A 25,853-nucleotide genomic window follows, 5' to 3' on the forward strand; every position below is an offset into this window, starting at 1 on the left:
GAGGGGACCCTGTTCATCATCGCCCCCTGGTGGCTGCAATTACTTCCTTTGGGTCACAAGTGAGGTTAGGTCCCTTTGGAAACATAAGGCAGCCCTGTGTTTTGGCTCAGTGGTTACAGCGTTGGCCTGCAGTCTTTGCACATACACACACATGTGCACAAACGTGTGTGCAAATACTTGGGATGGAGGGGAAACACCCATAGGATCAGATGTTTGACTCTGGCTTCTTGTTCTTTAATATATAAAAAATACTCGTGGCCCAGTGCATGAAATGTGTGCACATTAAAAGGGGATTAATTAGAGGAAATAATTTAATATTGCTATTTGCTCTTTCTCTATAATAGAAGTGTCAGAGATGAAAGAAAATTAGTAAAATGTATATGAAAGCCTTCCTCCTGTCAGAGTCTGGGATGCACCATGGGATCCAAAGTCAAGTCCCCGCCCACCACATGCACCTCAAAATCGTGTGAGACCCAGACCCAGCTGACCCCGCCCCCATTGGGCTAAATCCAGACCTGGCCAGTCCCACCCTTGTCAAGCCCTATGGGGCAGGGGACGTAGCCTCAGGTCCCCTGGCCTGGCACCAGGATTGGGGGGCGGGGGGAACAGGGCAGGGCCTGTGGTCCCCCAGCCCAGACCCGGATGGGGGTGTGTGCCTTGAGGTCCCCCATCAAGCCCCGCCGGGTGGGGGTGCAGTCTGAGATTCTCCAGTGGTGCTGGGGTGGGGGCATGGCCTGAGTTCCCCCGACCCAGCACTGGAGGTGCACCTTGAGGTCCCCCGTCAAGCCCCGCTGGGCAGGGGGTGCAGTCTGAGGTGGGGGGAGCGGCCTGAGGTCCCCTAGCCCAGCACCAGGACGGGAAGCTCACCTTGATGTCCCCCGTCAAGCCCACCAGGCAGGAGGCATGGCTTCGGGTCCCCCAGCGGATGCCAGGGCAGGGGGGAGGGGTGTGCAGCCTGAGGTTCCCCCACGGGGGCAGGGGAGGGTGTAGCCTCAGGACCCTGCTGATTGCTCGATAAGGCTCCTTATGGGAACTTGGCTTCCTCGGGGGGTGCAGCCATCTTTGGGACGGAGTGATGGTCAATTAGCATAGTCTCTCTTTATTAGATAGGAGGATATTTTATTGATTTTAGAGAGGAAGGGAGAGGGCAAGAAAGAGAAACACCAATGATGAGAGAGAATCATTGATTGGATGCCTCCTGCATACCCCCTACTGGGGATCGAGCCCACAACCTGGGCATGTGCCCTTGACTGGAATCGAACCTGGGACCCCTCAGTCGGCAGGCTAACACTCTATCCACTGAGCCAGTTAGGGCATGACTCTGGCTCCTTGATGGGGGCTCAGGCCTTGAAATGGGGAGAGGCCACCTCCACTGGCTCCAAAGTCCTGTTCTTGGGTCACAGGTTCAATTCCGGTCAAGGGCACATACCTGGGTTGCAGGCTCTGTTGAGGCGCGTGAGGAAGGCAGCCAGTCTTGTGAGACATCAATGTTTCTCTCTGTGTGTCTCTCCCCCTCCTTTCCATTCTCTCTAAAAAATAAAAAATAAAAATAAATTAGATATATATCTCAATGGAAGAAATGTCCTCTGGTGAGAATCAGCAACAACATCAACAAAAAGAAATTTATCCCAGTCGGCATGGCTCCGTGGTTGAGCGTTGACCTATGAACCAGGAGGTCATGGATCTATTCTGATCAGGGCACGTGCCTGGGCTGCGGACTCGATCCCCTGTGTGGGGTGTGCAGGAGGCAGCTGATCAATGATTCTCTCATCATTGATGTTTCTACCTCTCTCCCTCCCTCTCTGAAATCAATAAAAATAAAATAAATAAATCAGAAGGCATTTCCCAAGTGTGGCCTTTCAACTGCCTGGCCACCCAGAGCTGGTGTGACACGTGCCAGGAAGAGGGTGGGACGGCTGTTTAACTGGCCAGCCCAGGGCGGTAGGTTGGCGCTTATGATACCCCGTGTCTCCTGCTGGGAAGCCCAACGCCTCTGGGGGGGAAAGGTTAGGGGGGAACAAGTGGCTAGGCCACTTGCCAGAGGCCATCCCAGATAGTGAGTGGCCTAGTTGGGGCTTTTTTTTTTAATTAAGATGAAATTCACATAATAAAATTAATCATTTACAGTGAACGATTCAGTAGCATTTAGCACATTCGCTACGTTTGGCAACCACCACCTTGATAAAGACTAACTAGAACTTTTTTTTTTAAATTGATGTCAGAGAGGAAGGGCGAGGAAGAGAGAGAGGGTAAACTTTACAGTTCTAACTCCCCCTTCTCTTAACTTCCCTTCCCTCGTACCCGCGCTCCTCCATCCTGGCTGCCATACCTGTGTGCACTTGGCAGCCCTTCCTTTTTTCCGAACGAATCCTTTGGTGACAAGACAACTGGTCGATATTATTTTTTTCTGTAGACAACCTCTAGTTCCAGAACATTCCATCACCCTCAAAGAAGACCCCGATACCCTAGCTGGTTTGGCTCAGTGAATAGAGCGTTGGCCTGCGGACTGAAGGGTCCCAGGTTCGATTCTGGTCAAGGGTGTGTACCTTGGTTGCGGGCACGTCCCCAGTTGGGGGTGTGCAGGAGGCTACTGGTCAACCTTTCTCTCTCACTGATGTTTCTAACTATCCCTCTCCCTTCCTCTCTGTAAAAAAAAAAAAAAAAAAAAAAAAAAATCAATAGAATATATATTTTTTTTTTTAAAAGAAGAAGCCGAGACCGGTTTGGCTCAATGGATAGAGCATCAGCTTGGGGACTAAAGGGACCCGGGTTCAATTCCGGTCAAGGGCATGTACCTTGGTTGCGGGCATATCCCCAGTAGGGGGTGTGCAAGAGGCAGCTGTTCGATGACTCTTTCTCATAGATGTTTCTAGCTATCTCTCTCCCTTCTTCTCTGTACAAAATCAATAAAATATATTTTTTTAAAAAGAAGAAGAAGAAGAAGAAGAAGAAGAAGCAGCCTCCAAGCCCAGGAGCAGTCACTCCCTATTGACCCCCCATCCCCCCATCCCTGGCACCCACTCATCTGGCTTTCTGTCTCCATGGCGTTGCCCGTCCTGGGCATTTCATACGAGTGAGTCATGCATGTGGCCTTCAGTGTCTGGCTTCCCTCCCTCAGCAGGTTTTTGAGGTTCGTCCACACGGGAGCCGGGGTCCCTGCTTCAGTCCTCCTGAGGGCTGAGCCACAGCCAAGGTGTGTGCGCGCTGGGTTTTGTCCACCCCTCGCAGCTGATGGACACGGGGCTGTTTTCATCTTTTGGTGACCATGACTAGTGCAGCCGTGAACAGGCGTGTGCAACGGTTGGGTGAACACCTATTTTGGGTGGCTACCCAGGGCTGTAACTGCCGATAACACAATCAGTGCGATAAGGACAGTCTAGATTGGAAGCGGGGCCCTCCGGCCTCAGACGCTGCCCCGGATCTTTGGAGCAATCGGAGGGAGGGAAGGGGGGGCTAGGGGGGTTGGGACGGGGGACAGGGGGGTGTCTCCTTTCCTCCATTCCCCGCGAGGCCAGCCTCCGTTTCCGGGGGCGGCAGGGCTGGTTGTGTGCAGAACCCACTTCCTCCCCCCGGATCGCGGCATCAGATCGTGGACCCAGATCTCCCCACCTCAACGCGCGGAGATTAGAAACCTGCAGAGACTCAGGCAGACACAGCACCCGGTTGGGGTGAGGGGGTGCCCCAACCCCAAGAAGCTTCCAATCGGGCTTGCAACTTCCGTTATCTTTCTGAATGCTGTCTTGGGCGGGAGAGGGGGGATCTCCGTTTTTAGGGGCCACAACTTTCCAACCGCTTCCCGAGACCTGGAGAACCCTGGGTTCCCGCCGCCTCCGGCCCCCTTTTCAGCCCTGTCTTCCCGGAGCACCTGCGGGACCGGCGCCGGGCGCCCCCGGGAGGCACGGCTTGCACACAGCGGCGGCCGGAGCTCACCACCTGCCGCGGGCGGGGCTCCGGCCGGACTGGGGGGCGGGGAGGCCGGGAGGGAAGGGCGGGGCCGGGCGGGAAGAAGGCGGGGCGGCGGGGCAATCTCGACTGGAGCCACCAGGAAACTCGGCCCAGCTGGGGGCCAGGGGCGGGGGCCAGGGGCGGGGGCGGGGCCGGGGTCGGGAAGGGATGTGCGGCGGGAGGAGCAAGGCCCGGAGCGCACGCCCAGGTGGAACTCTTCCTCTCAGTCCGCTGCGGAGAGGAGCGGAGGGAGAGGAGCGGAGAGGACCGGGCTCGGAGGCTGGCCCCGGTCTGGGGTGAGTGCTGGGGTCCCCGGGGAACTGGGGGTCCCCGCGGTGGAGGGAGGACGTGGGACACCGGAGGGACTCGGGCAGGTGGTGGGTCAGATCTCCGCGCCGCTGACCGTGCGAAGATCCTGGAGCTCACCCCTTACCCTCTCACCGCCCCCCACCCCGTCCCCCCCAGTCCTCACTCATCCCCAATGTGACCCCGCTTTTCCAGGGCTCACTCAGGCCTGGCTGGGCAGGAGGTCTCCCCAGCAGGGGGAGCGGGGACCAGGCCGCCTGGGGCTCCGCATCCCTGGCCCTCGCGGCCCCGTGGACAGGGAGGTGGCCCTGGACCCCGGCCCCCACCGGCCCTGCTCCGGGACAGGGCGAACCTGAGCGGGGTGGGGGGCTCTGTAGGCTCAGGGCGTTCCTGTTCCTGTGTTCTCGTTGTTTGGATTGTTGGGGGCACTGATGGGGAGGGCTGGGCCCGGAGAGCATCTGGGGCCCAGGTGGGGTTTATTACTGGTCCTGGAAGAAAGTGCCGCCCAGCCCCAGCCTCCCATTGCTCCCGGGCCCGGGGCCCCATTTAGACCGGAGGACCCCAGTGGGGACTTCCCCGGTGCAGGTGTTCAGCAGGCAGAGGCTTTATGATTAGGGTGCGTCTCACCCTGGGGGACTTCCTGCATCGCATCTAAAGCCCAGAGTGGAGCAGCGAGCAACGTGCCCCCACTCTTCCCCCCTTATACTGCCCCCCCCCACCCCCGCCCCGTGAACCAGGAAGGATGCCGTAGTCATCCCCAGATGAGAGTCTGGCTGAGCTTGATTGCTCCCCGTGATGAGGAGCTCACCACCTCACAGCAAACGAAAGGAGGTCCCATCAGGTGGTGGTTATAAGGCAGGGTTGACCTCTCTGGCCCCAGTTTCCCTAATTCGTGGTCGGCAAATGGCAGCTCGCGAGCCCCGTGCGGCTCTTGGGCCCCTTGAATGCGGCTCTTTCACAAAGTACCACGGCCTGGGCGAGTCTATGTTGAAGAAGTGGCGTTAGAAGAAGTTTACGTTTAAAAAGTTTGGCTCTCCAAAGGAACTTCAGTCGTCGTCCTGTTGGTATTTGGCTCTGTGGACGGATGAGTTTGCCGACCTCTGCCCTGTTCTTACCTTTCCGAGTAGGCGTGAGCATATGTGAGCACATGGCGAGAGGCCGCACCAAGGCCAGGTGTGTTACCTCCGGTCCTGACCGGGCTGCTTGCTGTGTCCTCGTCCGTGACGTGGATCTCTGGGTGACGAGATAGTGGGAAGCCTGCAGGGCTCCAAGCACAGGGCCGAGCGGAGGGTCCTGACCCACACGGAGGTGTGGGGGCCCTTCCGGAGGCTCCCCAGGAAGGGCCCCTGAGGTCCAGTGTCCCCAGCTGGGAAACGGGCCCGGAGCCCGGTGAGGCCCCGCCCGGGCAGGGCTGCGTTTTGTCACGCACCTCCGCCGGCCCGGGCCTCTGGCCTCCTCCCAGGAGGGTTTGCTCTAGGGGAGGACCCGCGCGGCAGTGAGTCACTGGGACTAGAATCAGAGGATACAAAGGTCCCTCTAAAGTAGGGGTGTCGAACTCAATCAGAGAAGGGGCCAAAATCTAAAATCCAGCCTAAATCGCGGGCCGAATGGTTTACTGAACAGTCATAAACTGACAATGTCATAAACTGACAGCGGAGTGCAGTGATGACAGCGCGGTGTGGGCCACATTGCAAGGCCTGGCAGGCTGGATTTGGCCCGCGGGCCTTGTGTTTGACACATGTGCTCTAAAGGGTGCGGGCCACCCTCTTCCTGTCCCAGGTGCTCCTCCGTGTGGAAGTGTGTGTTTGCGTGAATCCGCCTGCACACATGGTTCTGCCAAATCGGAGTCTGCGGAGCACACCTTCCTCAAGAATCGTCTTTACTGGGGTTTTTCTTCTTTCTTTTCTTTTTTCTTTTTTTCCTTTTCTGTTTACAAAAGCCACTCATGCTCCTTGTAAATAGGGACCAGCCTGTCACCACTAGAGGCCAAGCCGATAAAAAAACGGTGAGGGGTCACCCTCAGATTCACAGGCCAGAGTCCAAAGCCTACCCGCCCGCGCAGCCTCGGTGGGCTGTGTGACCTCTGGTCGGTGGGCGCCCTCTCTGTGCCCGGTTCACTCACCTGGAAACTGGAACCCAGGGGCCGCTAGATGGCTCAGGGCGGGTCACAGGGACTCATCCACAGGCCAGGGGTTACACCCTCCTCTGCCAGTGCCCCGATTCTCTCTCTCTCTCTCTCTCTCTCTCTCTCTCTCTCTCTCTCTCTCTCTCTCTCTTCTCTCTCTCTTTAATATATATTTATTGATTTTGTACAGAGAGGAAGGGAGAGAGATAGAAGTTAGAAACATCGATGAGAGAGAAACATTGATCAGCTGCTTCTTGCACACCCCCTACTGGGGATGTGCCCACAACCAAGGTACATGCCCTTGACCGGAATCGAACCTGGGACCCTTCAGTCTGCAGGCCGATGCTCTATCCACTGAGCCAAACAGTTATGGCTCATTCTTGAGTCCCCAGAACATTGTCTTGTTCACCGCGTCTCTGTCGGGTTGTCTGTGTGCCCAGAACCTAGACCAGACCGGCAGCTCAGAGCAGTCACGCCTGTACACATGATCGTGGTGGCTGACGATGATGTTGTCATTGTTGCCATTTCATAGGTGAATGACTTGGGGTAAAGGCCCCGGCTTGGTCCTCCAGCCTTTCCCAGGACAGAGGTCATTATGCACACAAGTAGGGTTCTTCCAGATGCTTCTGTCACTCCCACCCTTAACCGCTCTTCTCAGCAGCCCAGGAATGTCCCGCGCCCCCATCCAGGGGGCTGTGGGTGACAGTGCAGGAGCGATGACCCCACAGGAGGCTGACAGCCCCTGCTGGGGGCCAGTCAGGAGCTGGCAGCTGACACCATCCACCACTGCAGGCGAGGACTCCAAAGCCCAGGGTCCCAGGACGTCCTTCCCAGGGGCCCCGGGGCTGCTTCAAGGGCATCGGCCCTATCGGCTTCCCAGCGGCGGGACAGGAGGGCGGAGCTGCTGTTTTCCTGGTGGAAGCTGGAGGCGCTCAGGCCTGTGGGTCCCTGGAGCTGGAGCTGGGGGGGCGGGGGATAGGCACATGTCTGATGGGCACCTCCGAGCCTTGGCTTCCTCCTTTGGAAAGTGGGAGCATCTCATGGAGGTCACCTTGAGGCCTCCAAGTCAGTGTCAGGCAGGCCGCATGGTCTTGAGTAGCAGGTCCAGGCCCCGAGGTGTGAGCGCTGGGGTCCTTGCCGCCTGGTGTCTTTCACACACACCCCACGCATCCTCGCTGCCCTGCCTTTCTGGCCTCCCCCAGACATCAGCGATGACGACAAGGTGAGGAGCCCTAGCTGGTTTGGCTCAGTGGATGGAGCTTGGGCCTTTGGACTGAAGGGTCCCAGGTTCGATTCCAGTCAAGGGCTCCATCCTGGACCTGGTCGGGGAATGTGCAGGAGGCAACCAGTTGATGTGTCTCGCTCACATTGATGTTTCTCTCTGGCTCTCCCTCTCCCTTCCACTCTTTAAAAATCAATGGGAAAGTGCCCTGGGGTGAGGATTGACCAAAGAAAGAAATAACAAGGTGAGGACAGAGTTGCCGGGAGCCTCACATGCTGGAAGCCGTACCAGGCTGAGGCTGTTTTCTGAGGGTGTAGACAGAAGATGTGTGGCCAGAGCACTGTCACCAATAGGGACTCTCATGTCAGTTCTTTCTCTGTACCTAGTGCATGATTAATATTCATAAAGTCATTAATATTTAGTATGGTGTAAATGCAATGAGTCATGAATATTTAGTGGCTGTCTGTATTGGTGCCTCAGGACTGTTTAGTGGCTTGTCCCAATGCATTGTGACAGTATTAATATTAATTGGTGTATCCTGAATGTGCCTTGCAACTATTAATTGTTGCTTTTCGACTGTGTTGTGTATTGTACATCCTGGGTGCCTCCTGCATATTTAGCGATTCATTCATGTTCAGCACTTCCCTAACAATCAGCACTTCTTTTTTCTTTTTTTTCTAAATATATTTTATCGACCTTTTACAGAGAGGGAGAGGGATAGAGAGTTAGAAACATTGATGAGAGAAAAACACCGATCAGCTGCCTCCTGCAACACCCCATTGGGGATGTGCCCACAACCAAGGCAAATGCCCTTGACCAGAATCGAACCCGGGACCCCTGAGCCCGCAGGCTGACACTCTATCCACTGAGCCAAACCAGTTAGTGCCAATCAGCACTTCTTGCTCATTAAAAACATCCTGAACGCTTCAGTGTTGTGGATGTGGGGCTCATTAGCACATCAGGGATGTTTAGAGTGCGGGAGACTTAGTGCCTCTTGGTCCTGCCCCCCCTGAATCCAACGCATTCTTCAAGGCCACCCCCTCCCACCCCCATGGCAGCTGCCCCCTTCGGTGGAACTAGGTGGAAGTGAGGCCCATGGAAACGGCTAACCTGTGGGTCATTCATATCTTTACCTCTGGCAACAAACCCCAGTGGGCAGCAGGTGGGGGTACAGCTGTTGCGATAAGACCCCAGGCCCACCTCTGGGGTCCAGCCTGGTGGGGGAGATGGCCAGGAGCGGAGTGAGCAGACTTGTCCGGCAGTGGTGAGGTGGGAGCTGCAGAGAGGAGCAGAGCCGGAGCCGGCGTTTTTGCTGTGTCAGCCTCTCTGCAGGTGACGTAGGGCTGAGTCCGAAGATCGTGGGGAAGAGCAGGGCAGGGCTTCCTGGGAATGGCAGGGCAAAGGGCTGGGCCTGGAGGGTTAAGGAACGGGGAGTAGGTTAGTAGGTTAGTGTGGCTGGACCAAGTGAGAGGCAGCGGAGTTCCTGGGGGAGGGGGGGACTCAGGAGAGGCGGGTCCTGAGGGGACCCACCCTTGGCAGATACAGCCAGGAGGTTCTAGGCCAGTGTTTTTCAACTTTTTTTGGGCAAAGGCACACTTGTTTCATGAAAAAAATCACGAGGCACACCACCATTAGAAAATGTTAAAAAATTTAACTCTGTGCCTATATTGACTATATATAAAGTAATTCTCTTGAATAGGAATCAAATAAACACAAAGAAAGTATTTTATAATTACTTTATTATGAAATATTAAGTAAACAAAATAGTGAAAAATTATAAAATTATAAAAATTATAAAATTCTTGTCTTGTCTGCACCTACGGCACACCAGGCAACATCGGTTGAAAAACGCTGTTCTAGGCCATTGAAAACATGGCCGTTTTGTTGGAGGAAGTGGGTCTGGGTAATGGTGAAATCCTAGGGGCGCATTGAGGACAAATGGCCCAGAGGGATGGCCTGTCCCAGCCACGCCCGCCCAAGTCCTCGTGGGGAAACAGGCGCCTGAGGCTGAGCAACTCGCCAAGGTCAACCCCGCGCAGAGAGGCGCCACACAACAAGGAGTCTACCTGGCTTTTCTGCGCACACACCCTCCGGGGTCCCCCTCGCCCCCAGGAGACAGTCCCGCATCTCGGCATGGCATTCAAGGTCTTTACAGGGTCTGGCCACAGAAATCACCCCCTCTCCAAATTCTACTCTTCAGCAAAATACACTGTTTGCAGCTCCTCGGGTATGTACGCCTTGTTTCCCACGCCCTTGGTGAGCTCCTCTGCATCCTTCAAAGCCTCAGCTTCAATATCCTGGCGCCTTCTTCTGGCCAGCCCTGATCCCACGGGTGTCTGGATTTATCTCCCCTAAATTAGGGGTTTCCCAGTGGCCAGGCTCAGGGTTCAGGCTTCTTGGGTCCCTCAGATCCTATTTGTTAAGTAAATGAGTGATTTTCATATGTGTTGATTTGGGATAAGAGCTGCTGAGACTCTTAGGGCTGAAGTACCAGGAGACAAAATGTGTTCTTTCTGTGGTAATGTGAAGCATGCACGGGGGACAACCCCCAGAGTCATTTCCCCATTTATAAAGTGGGGGTGCAGGCTTCCCCCAGAGTCCTTCAGACCCTGTGAACTTCAGACTCAACAGCTGTTTGGGCCTCAGCAATGCTAGTCGTTCTGTTTTACAATGAGACCTGGAGAGGGTGGACAGCGGGATCTCGGGTGGGGGTCAGGGACTCGAACCCAAGCCTGAGAGGAGCTTCTCGTGGCAAGAAGTAATGCCAAGCGTCATCCCTTCCTTGGTTAAGCCAAGCCTCGAACCCCAAGGTCTCCCACGGCAGGTGTGGGGTCCCAGCCCCTCAGACAGGGAGACCCTCGAGGACAGGTTGGTGCCTACCTGGGGCACAGCCCACAGAGGCACCGGGCAAGGTTCACGGGGCCAGCGAACCCTCAGTGCCCTCAGGCCTCCTGAAGGGGAGCCCCCGGGGTTCTTTCTCAAGCCAACCTAGACGTGCCGTAGTGTGAGGTTGGCAACATTTCTTGATTGATGTTTTAGCCTGTTAACCGGGGAGTTCCCTTTTTAATGACGCAACCCGTAATGGGCGTGTACTCTTTCACTAGGACGTGTCAGTTCGTCACGCCCGGAGGATGTAATTTCATATTATTTTTTTGAATTTATACTTAATGAAAATAAATGAAATATATATATATATATATATATATATATATATATATATATGTTTATTTATATATATAAAGCACAAAGGAAAATACAAAATTACAAAAAAAATAGAAAAGAATACAGACCAAAAAAAATGGACACATCGAATTAAAAAATTATAAATTTTACAAACAATGATAAAGATTACAAAAAATAGCCAAAACCGGTTTGGCTCAGTGGATAGAGCGTCGGCCTTCGGACCTAAAGGTCCCGGGTTCGATTCCGGTCAAGGGCATGTACCTTAGTTTCCGGCACATCCCCAATGGGGGGTGTGCAAGAGGCAGCTGATCGATGTTTCTCTCTCATCTCATCGATATTTCTAACTCTCTATCCCTCCCCTTTCCTTCCTCTCTGTAAAAAATCAATAAAATATTTTTTAAAAAGATTATAAAAAATATATACCGTCCCTCTCGGGGCGCAACATATATTTCAAGGACGTATTCATACGTCCTACCCATTCCCGATATTGTTTACGTTTGACGTATTTATAGGTCCTGCTCAGTTAACAGGTTTTAAGAGACCATGAGTTAGCCCTGGCCCGGTTTGGCTCTGTGGATAGGACGTCGGCCTGCGGACTGAAGAGTCCTAGGTTCGATTCCAGTCAAGGGCATGTATCTTGGTTGCAGGCACATCCCCAGTAGGATGTGCAGGAGGCAGCTGATCGATGTTTCTAACTCTACCCCTCTCCCTTGCTCTCTGTAAAAAAAATCAATGAAATATATTTTAAAAAATAAAAAATAAGAGAGACCATGAGTTAGCAGAGGCCCTTGGTGGATGGAAGAGGGAAGCAGATCTTGGATGCATTAATGGAAGTCTAGTGCAAGGGGAGGAGAAGCAAGCCTCTGACAGGTTCTTAACTCCATCAGGATCCTCCTGGGGCCTGCAGGGCGAAATAGCCCTGGGATTCCTCCATTTAGGGAAAGAATAGGTAGACAAGGTGAGAAAAAGTTGAGACTGCAGATAGCCAACAAAGGGTGTTCCATATGCAAAGAGTTCTGGCAAAGAAAGAAAAAAGAATGCAAGGAAAGGAACAGGCATTAATGGAATTAATTAACTCAGTGGCCACCCCGAGAGGTTCTGTTTTGCCCTGACTCTGACCCCAGTCATAGGAGCCGTTACATAATTGTTCTGCCTCCTCTCAGGCCTTTCCCCTCCCCAGCCCTCAGGTTTGGCCAAGTTGTAACTATTCGTATTTGCAGAGATGTCTTCCTTTGTTAAGACGCCCTTCTAGAACTTACAGAATGCATTCCCAGTGAACTGATCCCTGGCCATTTAGGTTTGATTTATTTATTTATTCATTTATTTATTTATTTATTCATTACCTATATTTCTTTATTGATTTCAGAGACAAAGGACGAGCGAAAGAGAGAGAGAAACATCAATGACGAGAGAGAATCATTGATCAGTTGCCTCCTGCACATTCCCTACTGGGGATCATCGAGCCTGCAACCGGGCACGTGCTCTTGGCCAGAATCGAACCCAGGACCCTTTAGTCCACAGGCCGATGCTTTATCCACTGAGCCAAACTGGCTAGGGCTGATTTTTTTTTAATTTAAAAATATATAAGGAATGCATAAATAAGCAGTAGTGAATCTCATACATATTCCATTCCCTATGGTGCGTTTACATAAACCTATATTAAGATTCTTGGCTCACTCCCTAATTCTCCTTTTCTGACCATCCTTCATCTGGAGTTCTCCATTCTGGTTTCTGTTGGCTTAGACCAGGGTTGCTCAATGCTGCAGTGCTGACATTCGGGGCTTGTAGGTAGTGGGGCCGCATCATGTGAAGCAGCATCCCTGGCCTCCCACCCTCCCCCCACCCACGCCATGATAACCAAAACTGTCTCCAGGCATTGCCAGGCGTCCCTGAGGGCACATTAAAAAGGAACTAATTAGAGGAAATATTTTAATATTGCTAATTTGCCCTTTCTCTATAATAGAAGTGTCAGAGATTAAAGAAAATTAGTAAAATGTATATGAAAATCTTCCTCCTGTCAGAGTCTGGGGTGCACCACGGGAACCAGAGTCAAGTCCCCGCCCACCCACGTGCACCTCAAAATCGGGTGAGACCTAGACCCTGCTGACCCCACCCCCATTGGGCTAGATCCAGCCCCGGCCAGCCCCACCCCCATTGGCTCTGCCATGTGGGGGGTGCGACCTCAGTTCCCCTGGCCTGGGCCAGGGGACGTGGCCTGAGGTCCCCCGTCAAGTCCTACGGGGAGGGGGTACAACCTGAGGTCCCCTGTCAAGCCCCACCAGGCAGGAGGCACAGCCTCAGGTCCCTGCTGATTGCTCCTTATGGAACTCAGCCTCTGCTATGGGAGCAGCCATCTTGTGTTATGGAATCCCTGCCGCCACTGTGGGCGCAGACATCTTGTTACAGCGTGATATGGGGAGGAAAAGCAACCAGGGGGAGGAGACATTACAGCTGGGGTTTTGAAGTTTGAATAAGAGTTTTCCAGAGAGAAATGTAATGAATTTCCTTTCATTCATAAATTTATTCATTCAAACACTCCGTGCTTCCCCCATGTGTCTGCCCCCTGCTGGGTGATACAAGGACCCCCCGGTGTTGGGAAGACAAAGCCAGACAGACACCCCCATGGCATCAGGACTGAGCCAGAGCAAGAGACTGGGCTAAAGTACCAACAGGGAACCAGGATTCTTTCTGAGGGGTCAGAGAGAGCTTCAGAGAAAATGAACTGTTTGTGATGAATTTTAAAGGAGGAATGAGAGTTTGCCAAAGAAGATAGCTTTATTTGTACACTGAGGGGTCAAAGGGTCATTAAAAAGACAGTAAACCCTCGATGTTGCAGGCCTCGATTTAATGGACTTCAAATTTAATGGAAAAACGTCCAGTCTGTATGTTATATGTGAAACTTAACACACTTTTAATTTAAAAATGATTTTAACCAACATTTACTCATAACTAGCAGGTTACTTTTTGTGTGTGTTTTCTTTATATACATATATTTTTTATTTCAGAGAGGAAGGGAGAGGGAGAGAGAAATAGAAACATCAATGATGAGAGAATCACTGATTGGGTGCCTCCTGCATGCCCCCTACTGGGGACCAAGCCCACAACCCGGGCTGTGCCCTTGGCTGGAAGTCCACAGGCCAATGCTCTCTACCCACTGACCCAAACCACCGAGGGCTGTGCTTTTTTTAATTTTATTTTATTGATTTCAGAGAAGAAGGGATAGGGAGAGAGAGATACAAATGTCAGTGATGAGAGAGAATCATTGATCGGCTGCCCCTGCTCCCCCCAAACTGGGAATCGAGCCCACAACCCAGGCATGTGACCTGACCAGAAATTGAACCCTGACCTCCTGGATCTAGGTCGATGCTCAATCACTGAGCCACACCAGCAGGGCAGTTCATTGTTATTTTTAGCAAATAGGCCATATGTTGGGAAAGAACACTGTAGTAATTTCACCAACATAAATGACTATTACAGATCTACAACCATAATTACATATATATTACATATATACTAGAGGCCCGGTGCACTAAATTCATGCAAGAGAAGGCCTTCCTTCCCTCAGCTGCCAGCACCAGTTTCCCTCTGGCTCCCGGGACCCGGGCTTCCCTCGCAGCCCCGGTTTAATCCGGAAAATCATCTGGAAGGATGTCCAGAAGGACGTCTGGTCTCATTAGCATATTATGCTTTTATTATGATAGATACACATATTATTCTTTTAATCCTCACTCGAGAATATTGTTTCCACTGATTTCTAGAGAGAGTGGAAGGGAGGGAGGAGGAGGGGAGAGAGACAGACAGAAACACCAATGTGAGAGACACATCTATTCGTTGCCTTCGGTATGTGCCCCCACCAGGGCCGGGGAACCTGTAACCAAGGTACATGCTCCTGACCGGGAATTGAACCGAAGACCCTTCAGTCTGCAATTGATGTTCCAACCACAGAGCAAACCGGCCAGGGCGGTCTACATTTTTAAATCGCACAGTCATCGCTCGTAAACAAGGTCCCCAGCATGTTCAGAGCCACACCGCAGTGCGCGGTATTTGGTTCCTGTATGTGCAAATGACTTTCTGCAGCAGTTTTAACGCCAACTGGCTCAACTGCCATGTGTACTTCTGTTTACTTGCGTGACTGGTGCGTGCATGCATTTGCTGGACCTTCTTAGTATAAATTTAAAATTACAGCCATAACCGGTTTGGCTCAGTAGATAGAGCATCAGCCTGGAGACTGAAGGGTCCCAGGTTCGATTCCGGTCAAGGGCATGTACCTTGGATGCGAGCACATCCCCAGTTCAGGGTGTGTAGGAGGCCGCTGATCGATGTTTCTCTCTCATTGATGTTTCTAACTCTCCCTCTCCCTTCCTCTCTGTAAAAATCAATTTTAAAAAATTAAAATTATAGCAGTACATATAAAAAAAACCTTTCTGTGAAATTAAACTTTCATAACTACTTAATTTTTTTTTTTTAAATCCTCACTCGAGGACATTTTTTCCATTGGTTTCTAGAGAGAATGGAAGGAAGGGAGGCAGAAGAGAGAGGGAAACATCAACATGCATCACTTGGCTGCCTCCAGCATGAGCCCCTACCCCAGGTGGGAACCAGCAACTGAGGCACAAACCCTTGACCAGGAATCCAACCTGCATCCCTTAGGTCCACGGGTCAGTGCTCTAACCACTGAGCCACCGGCCAGGGCCATACATACTTAATTACACAAACGTGTCTACATAAGTAAAAACAGATAAACTGATCTAATAACTTTTTAACATATGCATTTGGGAAAACCTACTTTAGTATATAATAGGCTTTCAGCTGTAACAGACACTGCTGGCCCGAAATGGTCCGTTATACAGAGGTCTTCTCATCAAGAAGAACAGGCTCAGAGCTTTCTGGAGGGGCAGGTGAAAGGGAAGCAAGAAGGACCCCCACAGCTCTCAGCTGATAGAGTTCTCTGCCCCCCAGGCCCCCTCCGCCCCACCCCCCATGGGGTGGCTCCTGGGCCATCCCTGAGGCGGGGCCATGCGGAGGACCAGGCAGGACACGGAGGGCGGGTTCTGGGCAGGCTGAGTCTGGTGGTCTCTCCTTGCATTCCGGTGCCTCGGTTTTCTTTGTAAATATAGAACCCCCGGCCACTGTCCGAGCCCACCTGGGTTGGGGTGCTCGGGGAGAAGGGGTGCGGGGGACTCGATGGGGGTGAATTTCAGTATTTTCCTAACCTGAGCACCTGTATCCTGCACCAGGTGCTGGGGCCCGCAGGTGTCTCAAGAAAGAAAGGCGCTTGGCCCATCCGGGACCTTCTGTGAATGGTATTCTCCCCCAGGAGCCACCCCGTGGGTCCCCCTGGACCGACCCCAAACCTGGAGACCATGAGGAGGTGTTTCCGGTCCTTGCGGACAGAGACGGTCCTGGCCGTGGTCCTCTGCACCTTCTCGCTCCTCTTCCTCCTCCTCAGTCGGCACACGGGGCCGCCCAGCCCCTGCGGGAGCCTGGCAGGGCCGCCGGGCACCCCTGGGCCCGGGACCTGGCGCCCTCCGCCCGCCCCGCGCCGGCCCCCGCCCGCGCCCTGCAGGGCCAACGCCTCGATGGCCAAGCTGCCCGACTTCCCCGGGCAGCCGCCGCACATCCGGGACTTCCTGCTGCACCGGCACTGCCGCGACTTCCCGCTGCTGCAGGACGCGCCGCCGGGCAAGTGCGCGCCGCACGCCTTCCTGCTGCTGGTCATCAAGTCCTCGCCCCGCAACTACGAGCGCCGCGAGCTGGTGCGCCGCACGTGGGGCCGCGAGCGCGAGGTGCGGGGCGCCCCGCTGCGCCGCCTCTTCCTGGTGGGCACCGCCGCCGAGCCCAGGGAGGCCCGCAAGGTCAACCAGCTGCTGGCCATGGAGGCCCGGGTCCACGGCGACATCCTGCAGTGGGACTTCCACGACTCCTTCTTCAACCTCACGCTCAAGCAGGTAGGCTGGCGGGGCGTCCCCTGGCCCTCCTGCCCAGATCACCACCATCTCCTCCCAGGGCTCCGAGGGGACCCGCAGGCCCGTCCCCATCCCCCTACCCTACCCCCCTCTCCTGTCTACCTGGCCCCTGAGGTCCATTTCCTCTCCGGAGGCAGGGGGAAGCTGGGCTGGCCAGGGGTCACTAGCCTGGCCATCGGGGCCTGAGGACCCAGGCTTCAGTCCAGGCTCTGTGTGGTCCTTAATGATGGTTCGCCTCTCTGTGCCTCCGTGTCCTCATCCGGGAAGTTGGGGTATTAATTGGACTCACCCGCCCATGAGGGCTGCTGTCAGGATTACTGAGATGAGATTAGACACCTGGCCAGTGCCGGGCTGGTGTGGGGGGCGGCGGGTACTGGACAGAACGCGTCTTGTTTATTCCATCTGGTTCTGTCTCCCCATGAGGTCTAGTCTCTGCAGTGAGTACTCAATAAAGATTTTTTGTAAAAATTATTTTATTTTTATTTTTTACAGAGAGGAAGGGAGAGGGATAGAGTTAGAAACATCGATGAGAGAGGAACATCGACCAGCTGCCTCCTGCACACCCCCTACTGGGGATGTGCCCGCAACCAAGGTACATGCCCTTGACCGGAACTGAACTCAGGACTTTTCAGTCCACAGGCTGACGCTCTATCCACTGAGCCAAACCGGTCAGGGCAATAAAGACTTTAAAAAAAAAAAAAAAAATCCTCATCCGAGGACATGCTTGGAGAGAAGAGAGGGAGGGAGGGAGAGAGAAAATTGATTGGTTGCCTTTCGTATACTCCCCAACCGGGGATACACCCACAACCCAAGTATGTGCCCTGACCAGGAACTGAACTGGCAGCCTTTGGGTGCATGGGGCAGTGCCCAACCAACTGAGCCACGCTGGCCGGGCAGTAAGGACATTTCTGATGGACGAGAACCCGTGGCAGGTGGAGAGAATCCCAGTGCTGAGGAGGAGTTGGAGGCTCGCAGGATTGAGCCAGGGTGGGGTGGGGGGCAGCACGCTGAGCAGAGATCCAGCTCGGGTCCCTGCTCCCTGGCGTTCCTGCTCCCTGGGGTTCCTGCTCCCTGGGGTTCCTGCTCCCTGACGTTACTGCTCCCTGACATTCCTGCTCCCTGGGGTTCCTGCTCCCTGGGGTTCCTGCTCCCTGGGGTTCCTGCTCCCTGGGGTTCCTGCTCCCTGACATTCCTGCTCCCTGGCGTTCCTGCTCCCTGGGGTTCTGCTCCCTGGGGTTCCTGCTCCTGTCGGTACAGACAGGTCTGGGCCAAGGTTGCAAGGAGCTACTTCTGTGTTCTGTGACCTTGCTCCAGGCGCTGTCTCTGGACAGCTTCCATTTCCTCATTTGTGAATGGGATTGAAGATTTACCTCTTGTGGCTGCATTAGGCATTCAAAGCAGGACAGGCCCTGAGGACATCACTTGGCAGGCTGCAAAGGTCATGATGGAGGAAACGGAAGCCAAAGCAAACAGGCCCAGAACCCCTCCACACGCCACGTTCTTAACACAGAACACCCAAGGGCATGGTAAACATGAGCTTAGACATGAGTCTGGCCCCTGTGGGGCATGGAGCCCACAATGGGTGTTATATAACAGCTGCACTCAACCAGGCAGAGTGGGAAGAAATAACAATAAACATAAATGGGACCATTTCTTGGAGCTATTAGCAAACAACGTCTCCCTGGATCCCTAGCCATCCTGCAGGCAGGTCCTGAGTGGAAAGTTGGAAACTGAGGCACAGCCAAAACTGGTTTGGCTCAGTGGTAGAGCATCAGTCTGCGGACTGAAAGGTCCCAGGTTCGATTCTGGTAAGGGCATGTATATTGGTTGCGGGAACATCTCCAGTGGGGGATGTGCAGGAGGAAGCTGGTCGATATTTCTCTCTCATCGACGTTACTAGCTCTATCTCTCTCCCTTCCTCTCTGTAAAAAAATTAATATATTGCCAAAACCGGTTTGGCTCAGTGGTAGAGCATCGGTCTGCGGACTGAAAGGCCCCAGGTTCGATTCCGGTCAAAGACATGTACATTGGTTGTGGGCACATCCCCAGTAGGGGGTGTGCAAGAGACAGCTGGTCGATGTTTCTCTCTCATTGACGTTTCTAGCTCTCTATCGCTCTCTCCTCCTCTCTGTAAAAAAATCAATAAAATATATATTTTTAAAAATTAATATATTTTATTTTATTTTTAAAAAATATATATTTTATTGATTTTGTACAGAGAGGAAGGGAGAGAGATAGAGAGCTAGAAACATCGATGAGAGAGAGTCATCGATCAGCTGCCTCCTACATACCCCCCACTGGGGATATGCCCGCAACCAAGGTACATGCCCTTGACTGGAATCGAACCCGGGTCCCTTCAGTCCCCAAGCCGACGCTCTATCCATTGAGCCAAACCAGTCTCGGCAAAAAAAATTAATATATTTTAAAAAGAAAAGGAAACTGAGGCACAGAGAAGAGCAGTTGGTTGTTGAGGTCACCCCACAGGATGGAGAGCGGGGGGACCTTGAACCCAGGCTGGGTTGACTGGGGACACATCCGGGACCTGAGGCTGGCGGTCCCAGCCCGGAGGCCCACGCGCCCGTCCGCCCCCTGCAGGTGCTCTTCCTCCAGTGGCAGGAGGCCCGGTGCACCAACGCCAGCTTCCTCCTCAACGGGGACGACGACGTCTTCGCACACACGGACAACATGGTCTCCTACCTGCAGGGCCACGACCCCGACCGCCACCTCTTCGTGGGGCAGCTGATCCGGAACGTGGGGCCCATCCGGGTCTCCTGGAGCAAGTACTACGTGCCCACGGTGGTGACGCAGGAGGAGCGCTACCCGCCATACTGCGGCGGGGGCGGCTTCCTGCTGTCCCGCTTCACGGCCGCCGCCCTGCGCCGCGCCGCCCGCGCCCTGGACCTCTTCCCCATCGACGACGTCTTCCTGGGCATGTGCCTGCAGCGCGCCGGCCTCCAGCCCGCCTCCCACAGCGGCATCCGCACGGCCGGCATCTGGGCGCCCTCCAAGCGCCTGTCCTCCTTCGACCCCTGCTTCTACCGGGAGCTGCTGCTGGTGCACCGCTTCCTGCCCTACGAGATGCGGCTCATGTGGGACGCGCTGAGCCAGCCCAACCTCACCTGCGGCCGGCGCACGCGGGTCTACTGAGATGTCAGGGCCCAGCCCCGGGCTCCCAGCCCCACCCCCCAGGAGGGGGTCCCATTCTCTTCCCGGGAAGAGGCAGACCTTTGTCCTCCCAGGCCATAGGGAAGTACCAGCAAGGGTTTGACCAGTGAATAGTTTTGTTTGTTTGCTTATATATATATATATATATATATATATATATATATATATATATATATATATACATTTTTATTTATTTTGGGGAGAAACAGAGAAAAGGAGAAGGAGGGAGAGAGAGAGAAACATTGATTAGCTGGCTCCTGCGTGCCCCCACCAGGGATTGAGCCCGAAACCCAGCGTGTGCCCTGACCAGGAATCAAACTGAACATGGGACAGTGCTCAACTCACTGAGCCACCCTGGTCAGGGCTGATGGGTGAAGAGGTTTGTGGCAAATTCCTACACGTCCTTCAAAACTCGCCCAGGACTGCTTAGACCAGCTTCATCGTCCTTCCTAGACTCTCACTGGAGGGACCGTCTCTTTCCATGGCAGCTACTGGCAGAGGCACGTTGGCCAGGGTCCCTGCTGCTGCTGCTGCTGCTTCCAGCCCGTTTGAGTCAAAATCCCACATCCCAGCCCCAACCTCAGTCATGGAGTGCCAGCCTCTCCTTGGTAGTGAGTCCGCAGTGGTTAATCGTGGGTGAGTTGGGCCATGGTTCACTGCCAATTGGGAATTGATATCCAAGGTCACGTGCAGCTGAAGGGAGAAGCATTTTCCAGCTGGAGGAAGGGCCTTGGACCCTCAGATGGTGGGAGGGGTCAGGGCGGCCACGAATGGGCCCGCCCCCTCCCTGCCTGTGGAATCGGGTGCTCTGGTGGTGGAAATACTGGCCAGAGGAGGAAGGCTGCGGTCTGTCTCAGGCTATGAAAACTCGGTCTGGGCCACCTGGCCGGCCCCAGGCCCCACACCTGGGATCCCCAAGAACTCCGGAAACAGTACTGGGACCAGGGGGGTCTTCCCTGGGCCCAAGGCCACACGGACACTCGCCCCAGTGCCCTGAGAAGGAGGAGGTTCAGATCCTGGAGTGGCCCTGAGCTCTTGGGACGTAGGACTGGCCCCCCAACCCAGAGTGTCTGTCTGATTAGGGAGGTCTAAGCGAACGGGTGAACCCCAATCCTGCTGGCCTTGACAAATGTCTGCGTCTTGGGCCTCACAGGTGGTGGTTGGTGGCGGGCACCTCAGGCAGCAGAGCACAGATTGGAGAGTGGGTCCTCAGGGAATAAAATGTTTGGTGAAGACCTGGGGTCTTTTGTTGTTGTTGTTGTTGTAGTTGTTGTTTATAAGTTTTAGCTCAGGTCAATCTACATTTATTTATAAAAACCTCATTTCCAGTAGGAAATATACACCTGCAGGAATCTCAGTCATGCTGATTTGACCTTTACCTCATCCCTGTTCACACACCCACCCTGGCTCCCGGAGCCCTAGCTTATACGCCCCACGTCTGACTCATTGCCGGCTCAGTGGCAGTCTCAGGAGAGAAAGGCAGGCTTGAGTCTGCTCCTGTCCGCAAGGGACACTGGGCCCACCTCCGGCTCCTGCTTCTGGCAAGGCCCCTTCCCAATCCCACCCGACCTCTCTCCTCCCGTGAGGACTGTCCCTCTGCTGTCCTCCATCCTGCCGCCTCCTCTCCCTTTAAGTGTTTATCGCGCACCTACTGTGTGCTGCACACCTTCCCCTGTACTCCTGGGCCCAGGGGAAGGGCCAGAGACACAGACCCACCTTATAACAAGGAGGTCGCATCATTGGATCCCCATCTCAGGATGAAGGGAGGATGCAGGTGAGAAGAATGGTCAGAGTTGGATCAATGAAAATCCCCTGTGACTAACAGGTGTGTGTGTGTGTGTGTGTGTGTGTGTGTGCTCGCACACTTGCGCGCACCATTAATGGGCATTAAATGACATTAAGGCCCTCCCAGGATTTGAATCCTGCTTTGCACCTGGCCACCTTGTCTGATCTTGGCCAGCAGTCATCTCCCAGGGCCTTAATTTTTCCATTTTTTATTGTGAGAGGAAGAAGGAGATTGTGATGACTCTCAAGTTATCAAACTCCCAGAAGTTGGTGGGCCTATGGCTGCCAGGGGCCAAGCCCATGCCATGAGGGCCGACCTAGACTCGTCCCTTTATCTTGAGAAAATGAAAAGAAAAAAAAGCCACTTTGAATTCTGCAGTTTTATTTATTGTTGGGGAGACAGCAAGATGGGGTGTCACAAGTGCAGAGAGGGTGGTGCCTGGGGCTCCTCGGAGGGAGGACAGTTGGCCCTTGGTGTCTGACATCGCTGTAAAATCAAGGATTCTCCAAGCCAGGGTGGTGGGGTGCCCCCCCCCCCCAGTGACCCCCATAGATAGAAGATGGGTGACCTAGGTCAGGCAGTGAGGTCCCTGTCCCAGGATGTAATCAACAATGCCCCCCCCCCCCCTCAGATATGGGGCTTTATGGTGCGGTATGGCTTCAGGAGGTCACCAAACCAGAACCTCTGGGCCTCCGACTCCCCCGAGGGCTAGGAGGGCTCAGTGGGGACAGAGGGTCAGCAGGTCCTGCCAGGTGCAGCCGCTAAGGCAGCAGTGGCGGGCAGGGTTGGTGGCAGTTGCCCGGCGGTGGTGGTGGTGGTGGTGGTGGTGATGGTGGTGATGATGGTGAGAGGCCTGGGGCAGGGGCTGGGGGTCCAGTACCAGCATCTGGTCCTCGGCCACCAGGCCATGGAGGAGATGCCGTCCTTCCAGCCATTGCAGCAGCTCACCTGGGGACAGGGTAGAGTTCAGCATAGATAGGGGGCCCCAGAAGACACCCCATTCTGTGTTCACACCCCTGCTCGCTCACATTCTGCTAAGTGCCCCACCAAACACATCATGCATGCAAACAGTGAGCACTTATTAAATAACTACTGTATACTGGGCACAGATTTAACCAACCATCCAGGCGTGTGCATGCTTGATCCACACTCAAGCCCCTTGCAGTACACACACACATGTGACACACTTATGTGCATGGGTGTGCTGACAGTGGGTACACATGGACACGAGCACACCCCTGGATGAGCGCACACACAAGTAACATGCCCTCAAACCCCTCCCCACTTGCCCCCACCTGCCATGTGCACCTCTACACACCTTTCTGCACCCATGTAACACACACCACCCACGCAGCACACACTTCTGTGACATACGTGCACACAAACCTGTGTTATGCCCTCTGCACCAGGCCTAAGGGAGGAGAGTGAGCACTGGTTGTGCCAAAACAATAAAAATAATTTTAATGCAGTATTTTTTAAAAAGCAAAATTAATATGAAAATGCATGGCCCTAACCGGTTTGGCTCGATGGATAGAACATCGGCCTGTGGACTCAAGGGTCCCAGGTTTGATTCCGGTCAAGGGCACATCCCCAGTTGGGGTGTGTGCAGGAGGCAGCTGATTGATGTTTCTCTCTCTCATCGATATTTCTAACTCTCTGTCCCTTTCCCTTCCTCTCTGTAAAAAAAATTATATATATATATATAGAGAGAGATAGATAATTATATATATAATTATATATATATATATATATATAATTATATATATAATTATATATATAATTATATATAAAATGAATGAAGATCGCCCTGGCAGGCTTGGCTCAGTGGATAGAGCGTCAGCCTTCGGGCTGAGTGGACCCGGGTTCAGTTCCAGCCCAGGGACATGCCTGGGTTGTGGGCTCAATCCCCAAGGAGGGGTGTGCAGGAGGCAGCCGGTCAATGATTCTCTCTCATCATTGATGTTTCTATCTCTCTCTTCTCTCTCTCTCTCTCCTTCTCCCTTGCTCTCTGAAATCAATAAAGAAATATATTTTAAAAAAAGATCAAATTACTGAAATGGTAGAGGATCTGGCTGCACTTGCAAGACTCTTCCGCTAGGCCTCGCGCCGGTCCCGCCCAGCGGGGGAGCATCCGCGGCTGATTTGCGCTCCCGGCAGCCGGCCGGTGGATCCCGGTCCGCCGCGCACACACACCCGCCCGCGCCCCGAAGCCCACAGGCGCCCCGTGCCGCTTAGAAACCCGGGAGCACAGCCCTGCCCGCCCCACTCACGGTCTCCGCCAGCCCCTGGCCGCCCGGTCTGCGGGGACCAGCGCGGGCCCCCGCACACGCGCACCAGCGCGCGGACGAAGTGGTGGCCGCACAGCTTCTCGGGCCCAGGCCCCTCCGGGGTGGGCGCACCCGGCGCCGCCACCAGGGCCCAGCTCAGCAGCACCAGCGCCCAGGGCAGCGGGTGGGGGGCCATGGCGGCGGGAAGCGCCTGAGCCCGGCAGGCACCCCCCTTATAGGCTCCCTGCTGCCCCAGCTGGGGGCCTTGGAGGAAGGAGGCGGCTGGGAGAGGGCCCAGGGAGAGGGTCAGGGTCGGGGTCAGGGTGAATGCCGCGGGAGCCCTGACGCCGTGTTCTTTGCTGCCATGCTAGTGCCTGACTTCATGGAGCTTTGATTGTGGAGGTGACCGCCCCCCATGTGGCCATCTCCGGAAACACCCACTTGCCGGGCAGCCAGATGGAGCGCCAGGCGCCCTTCCCCGCCCAGGCTCCCGTTTGGTTCTAATCACTGACCGTTGGGGCCACTTGCCCATTCTCTTTCACGCTTTAAATGACTACTCTCTTTAAATGACCACTCTCACCTATAAAGGCCCTAACCGGTTTGGCTCAGTGGATAGAGCGTCGGACTGCAGACTGAAGGGTCCCAGGTTCGATTCCGGTCAAGGGCATGTACCTTGGTTGCAGGCACATCCCGGGTAGGAGGTGTGCAGGAGGCAGCTGATCAATGTTTCTTTCTCATCGATGTTTCTAACTCTCCATCTCTCTCCTCTCCTCTCCGTAAAAAATCAATAAAGAATATATATTTTTAAGTCACCAATAAAGGATGAGAGTGCAAAGCCCCCCCCAATCCTTAATGCCAATAGAAGCAGAACCCCAACCTGGCCAGGCTCTCTCTCTACCTGCCACTTGGCTGTGTGGCCCCACGTGTGTGGTGCCATTCCCAGGTTCTAAATAAATAATAAACCTTTATTTTTTCAGAGTTCCCGGATGGTTACTGATGGCGTCTTGTACTCGCAATAAGCTCAGGGGCTGGTCCAGCCACAGCGCTGGTTATTGACAGGCTGTGAGGTACACAAAATGGCAAGGGTGTCCCCACCTCCAGTGGCCTGCTGGCTGAGGAGTCTTTATGACTATCTTTAACTGTTTGAAAGAAGTGGAACAGATAAACTGAGAATAACTTCATGGGGTGAGGGTGGCGCTCAGCCAGCTGAGACCAGGGCTGTCCACAGTCTTGCTATTAGGGTACACATATGGAAACTGGCTCAGAGAGCGGACCCCGCACTTGCCCAAGGTCACAGGAGGCGGGCCCTGGAATGCGGGTGCTGGCTGGCTCTTCCTCTCTCACATTAGGGTCCCCTGGGCAGAGACGGAAGGACCCAGAACTAATGTGGCTGCATTTGCTCAGCACCTATGGGGTGGCACCTGGTGCCCAGGAGGCCTCGGGACCCCGTTTCACCAAGAACGGAAGCTAAGGCAGAGAGCTCAGAGCAGCCTGCAACCCGACTCACCCCGCACTTCCCACCAAAGCAGGTGGCTTTTCCTGGCCGAGAGGGCTCTGTCTGTCTCTCCCCTGCTCGCTCTCTCTCTGTCATTCTCCATGCCTTCCCAGCAGCCCTGAGGAGCACACAGGGACTAGCCCTCCTGATGACGAACCCCTCCCCACAGCCCAGCTCTTCCACCCGGGCCTTCCCCTCTGACCCACGCAGAACAGCCTGTTCCCTCCAGCCCCTGTAATCGGCTCCCCGGGACAGAGCCGAGGCCAGCAGCTGGGGCTGGGGGAGGGCTTCTGTCCTCCAGGGCCCCAGCCAATGCCCTACCCTGCTGCCCTCCTCCCGCAGCCTCTCCCAAGGCCCCCACTGTGCCCTTCAGGGGTCTCTACCCCCCCCCCA

General features: G+C 54.3%; 2 protein-coding genes across 3 annotated transcripts; one reads left to right on the forward strand and one right to left on the reverse strand.

Moving 5' to 3' along the window:
- The first annotated feature begins 4,140 nt into the window (after window positions 1-4,140).
- B3GNT3 (UDP-GlcNAc:betaGal beta-1,3-N-acetylglucosaminyltransferase 3) lies at window positions 4,141-21,146 on the forward strand. Of its 2 annotated transcripts, XM_084886509.1 has the most exons (3): window positions 4,141-4,245; window positions 16,102-16,729; window positions 19,343-21,146. In XM_084886509.1, exons 2-3 carry the CDS (start codon window positions 16,145-16,147, stop codon window positions 19,892-19,894), a joined length of 1,137 nt encoding a protein of 378 aa, XP_084742635.1. In that variant the 5' UTR covers window positions 4,141-4,245; window positions 16,102-16,144; the 3' UTR covers window positions 19,895-21,146. The 2 variants fall into 2 exon arrangements, with proteins under 2 accessions (XP_084742635.1, XP_084742634.1); XM_084886508.1 differs by lacking the exon at window positions 4,141-4,245 and having other exon boundaries at window positions 16,024-16,729.
- A 930-nt stretch (window positions 21,147-22,076) lies between these two features.
- INSL3 (insulin like 3) lies at window positions 22,077-25,850 on the reverse strand. The gene is made up of 2 exons (XM_084886076.1): window positions 23,969-25,850; window positions 22,077-22,646 (listed from the first exon to the last, which is right to left on the reverse strand). Exons 1-2 carry the CDS (start codon window positions 24,159-24,161, stop codon window positions 22,417-22,419), a joined length of 423 nt encoding a protein of 140 aa, XP_084742202.1. The 5' UTR covers window positions 24,162-25,850; the 3' UTR covers window positions 22,077-22,416.
- Window positions 25,851-25,853: the final 3 nt, after the last annotated feature.

This window comes from Pipistrellus hanaki (genome assembly GCF_964339955.1).
Source record: "Pipistrellus hanaki genome assembly, chromosome: 5".
NCBI lineage: Eukaryota > Metazoa > Chordata > Mammalia > Chiroptera > Vespertilionidae > Pipistrellus > Pipistrellus hanaki.

Excerpts from the sequence above, each read along its gene's own strand:
- B3GNT3 (XM_084886508.1), top strand. The coding sequence starts at position 16,082 with ATGGTATTCTCCCCCAGGAGCCACCCCGTGGGTCCCCCTGGACCGACC. Across the intron at positions 16,730-19,342 it reads TCAACCTCACGCTCAAGCAG|GTGCTCTTCCTCCAGTGGCA; the intron begins GTAGGCTGGCGG and ends CGCCCCCTGCAG.
- INSL3 (XM_084886076.1), bottom strand. The coding sequence starts at position 24,161 with ATGGCCCCCCACCCGCTGCCCTGGGCGCTGGTGCTGCTGAGCTGGGCC. Across the intron at positions 22,647-23,968 it reads GCCAGGGGCTGGCGGAGACC|GTGAGCTGCTGCAATGGCTG; the intron begins GTGAGTGGGGCG and ends CCCTGTCCCCAG.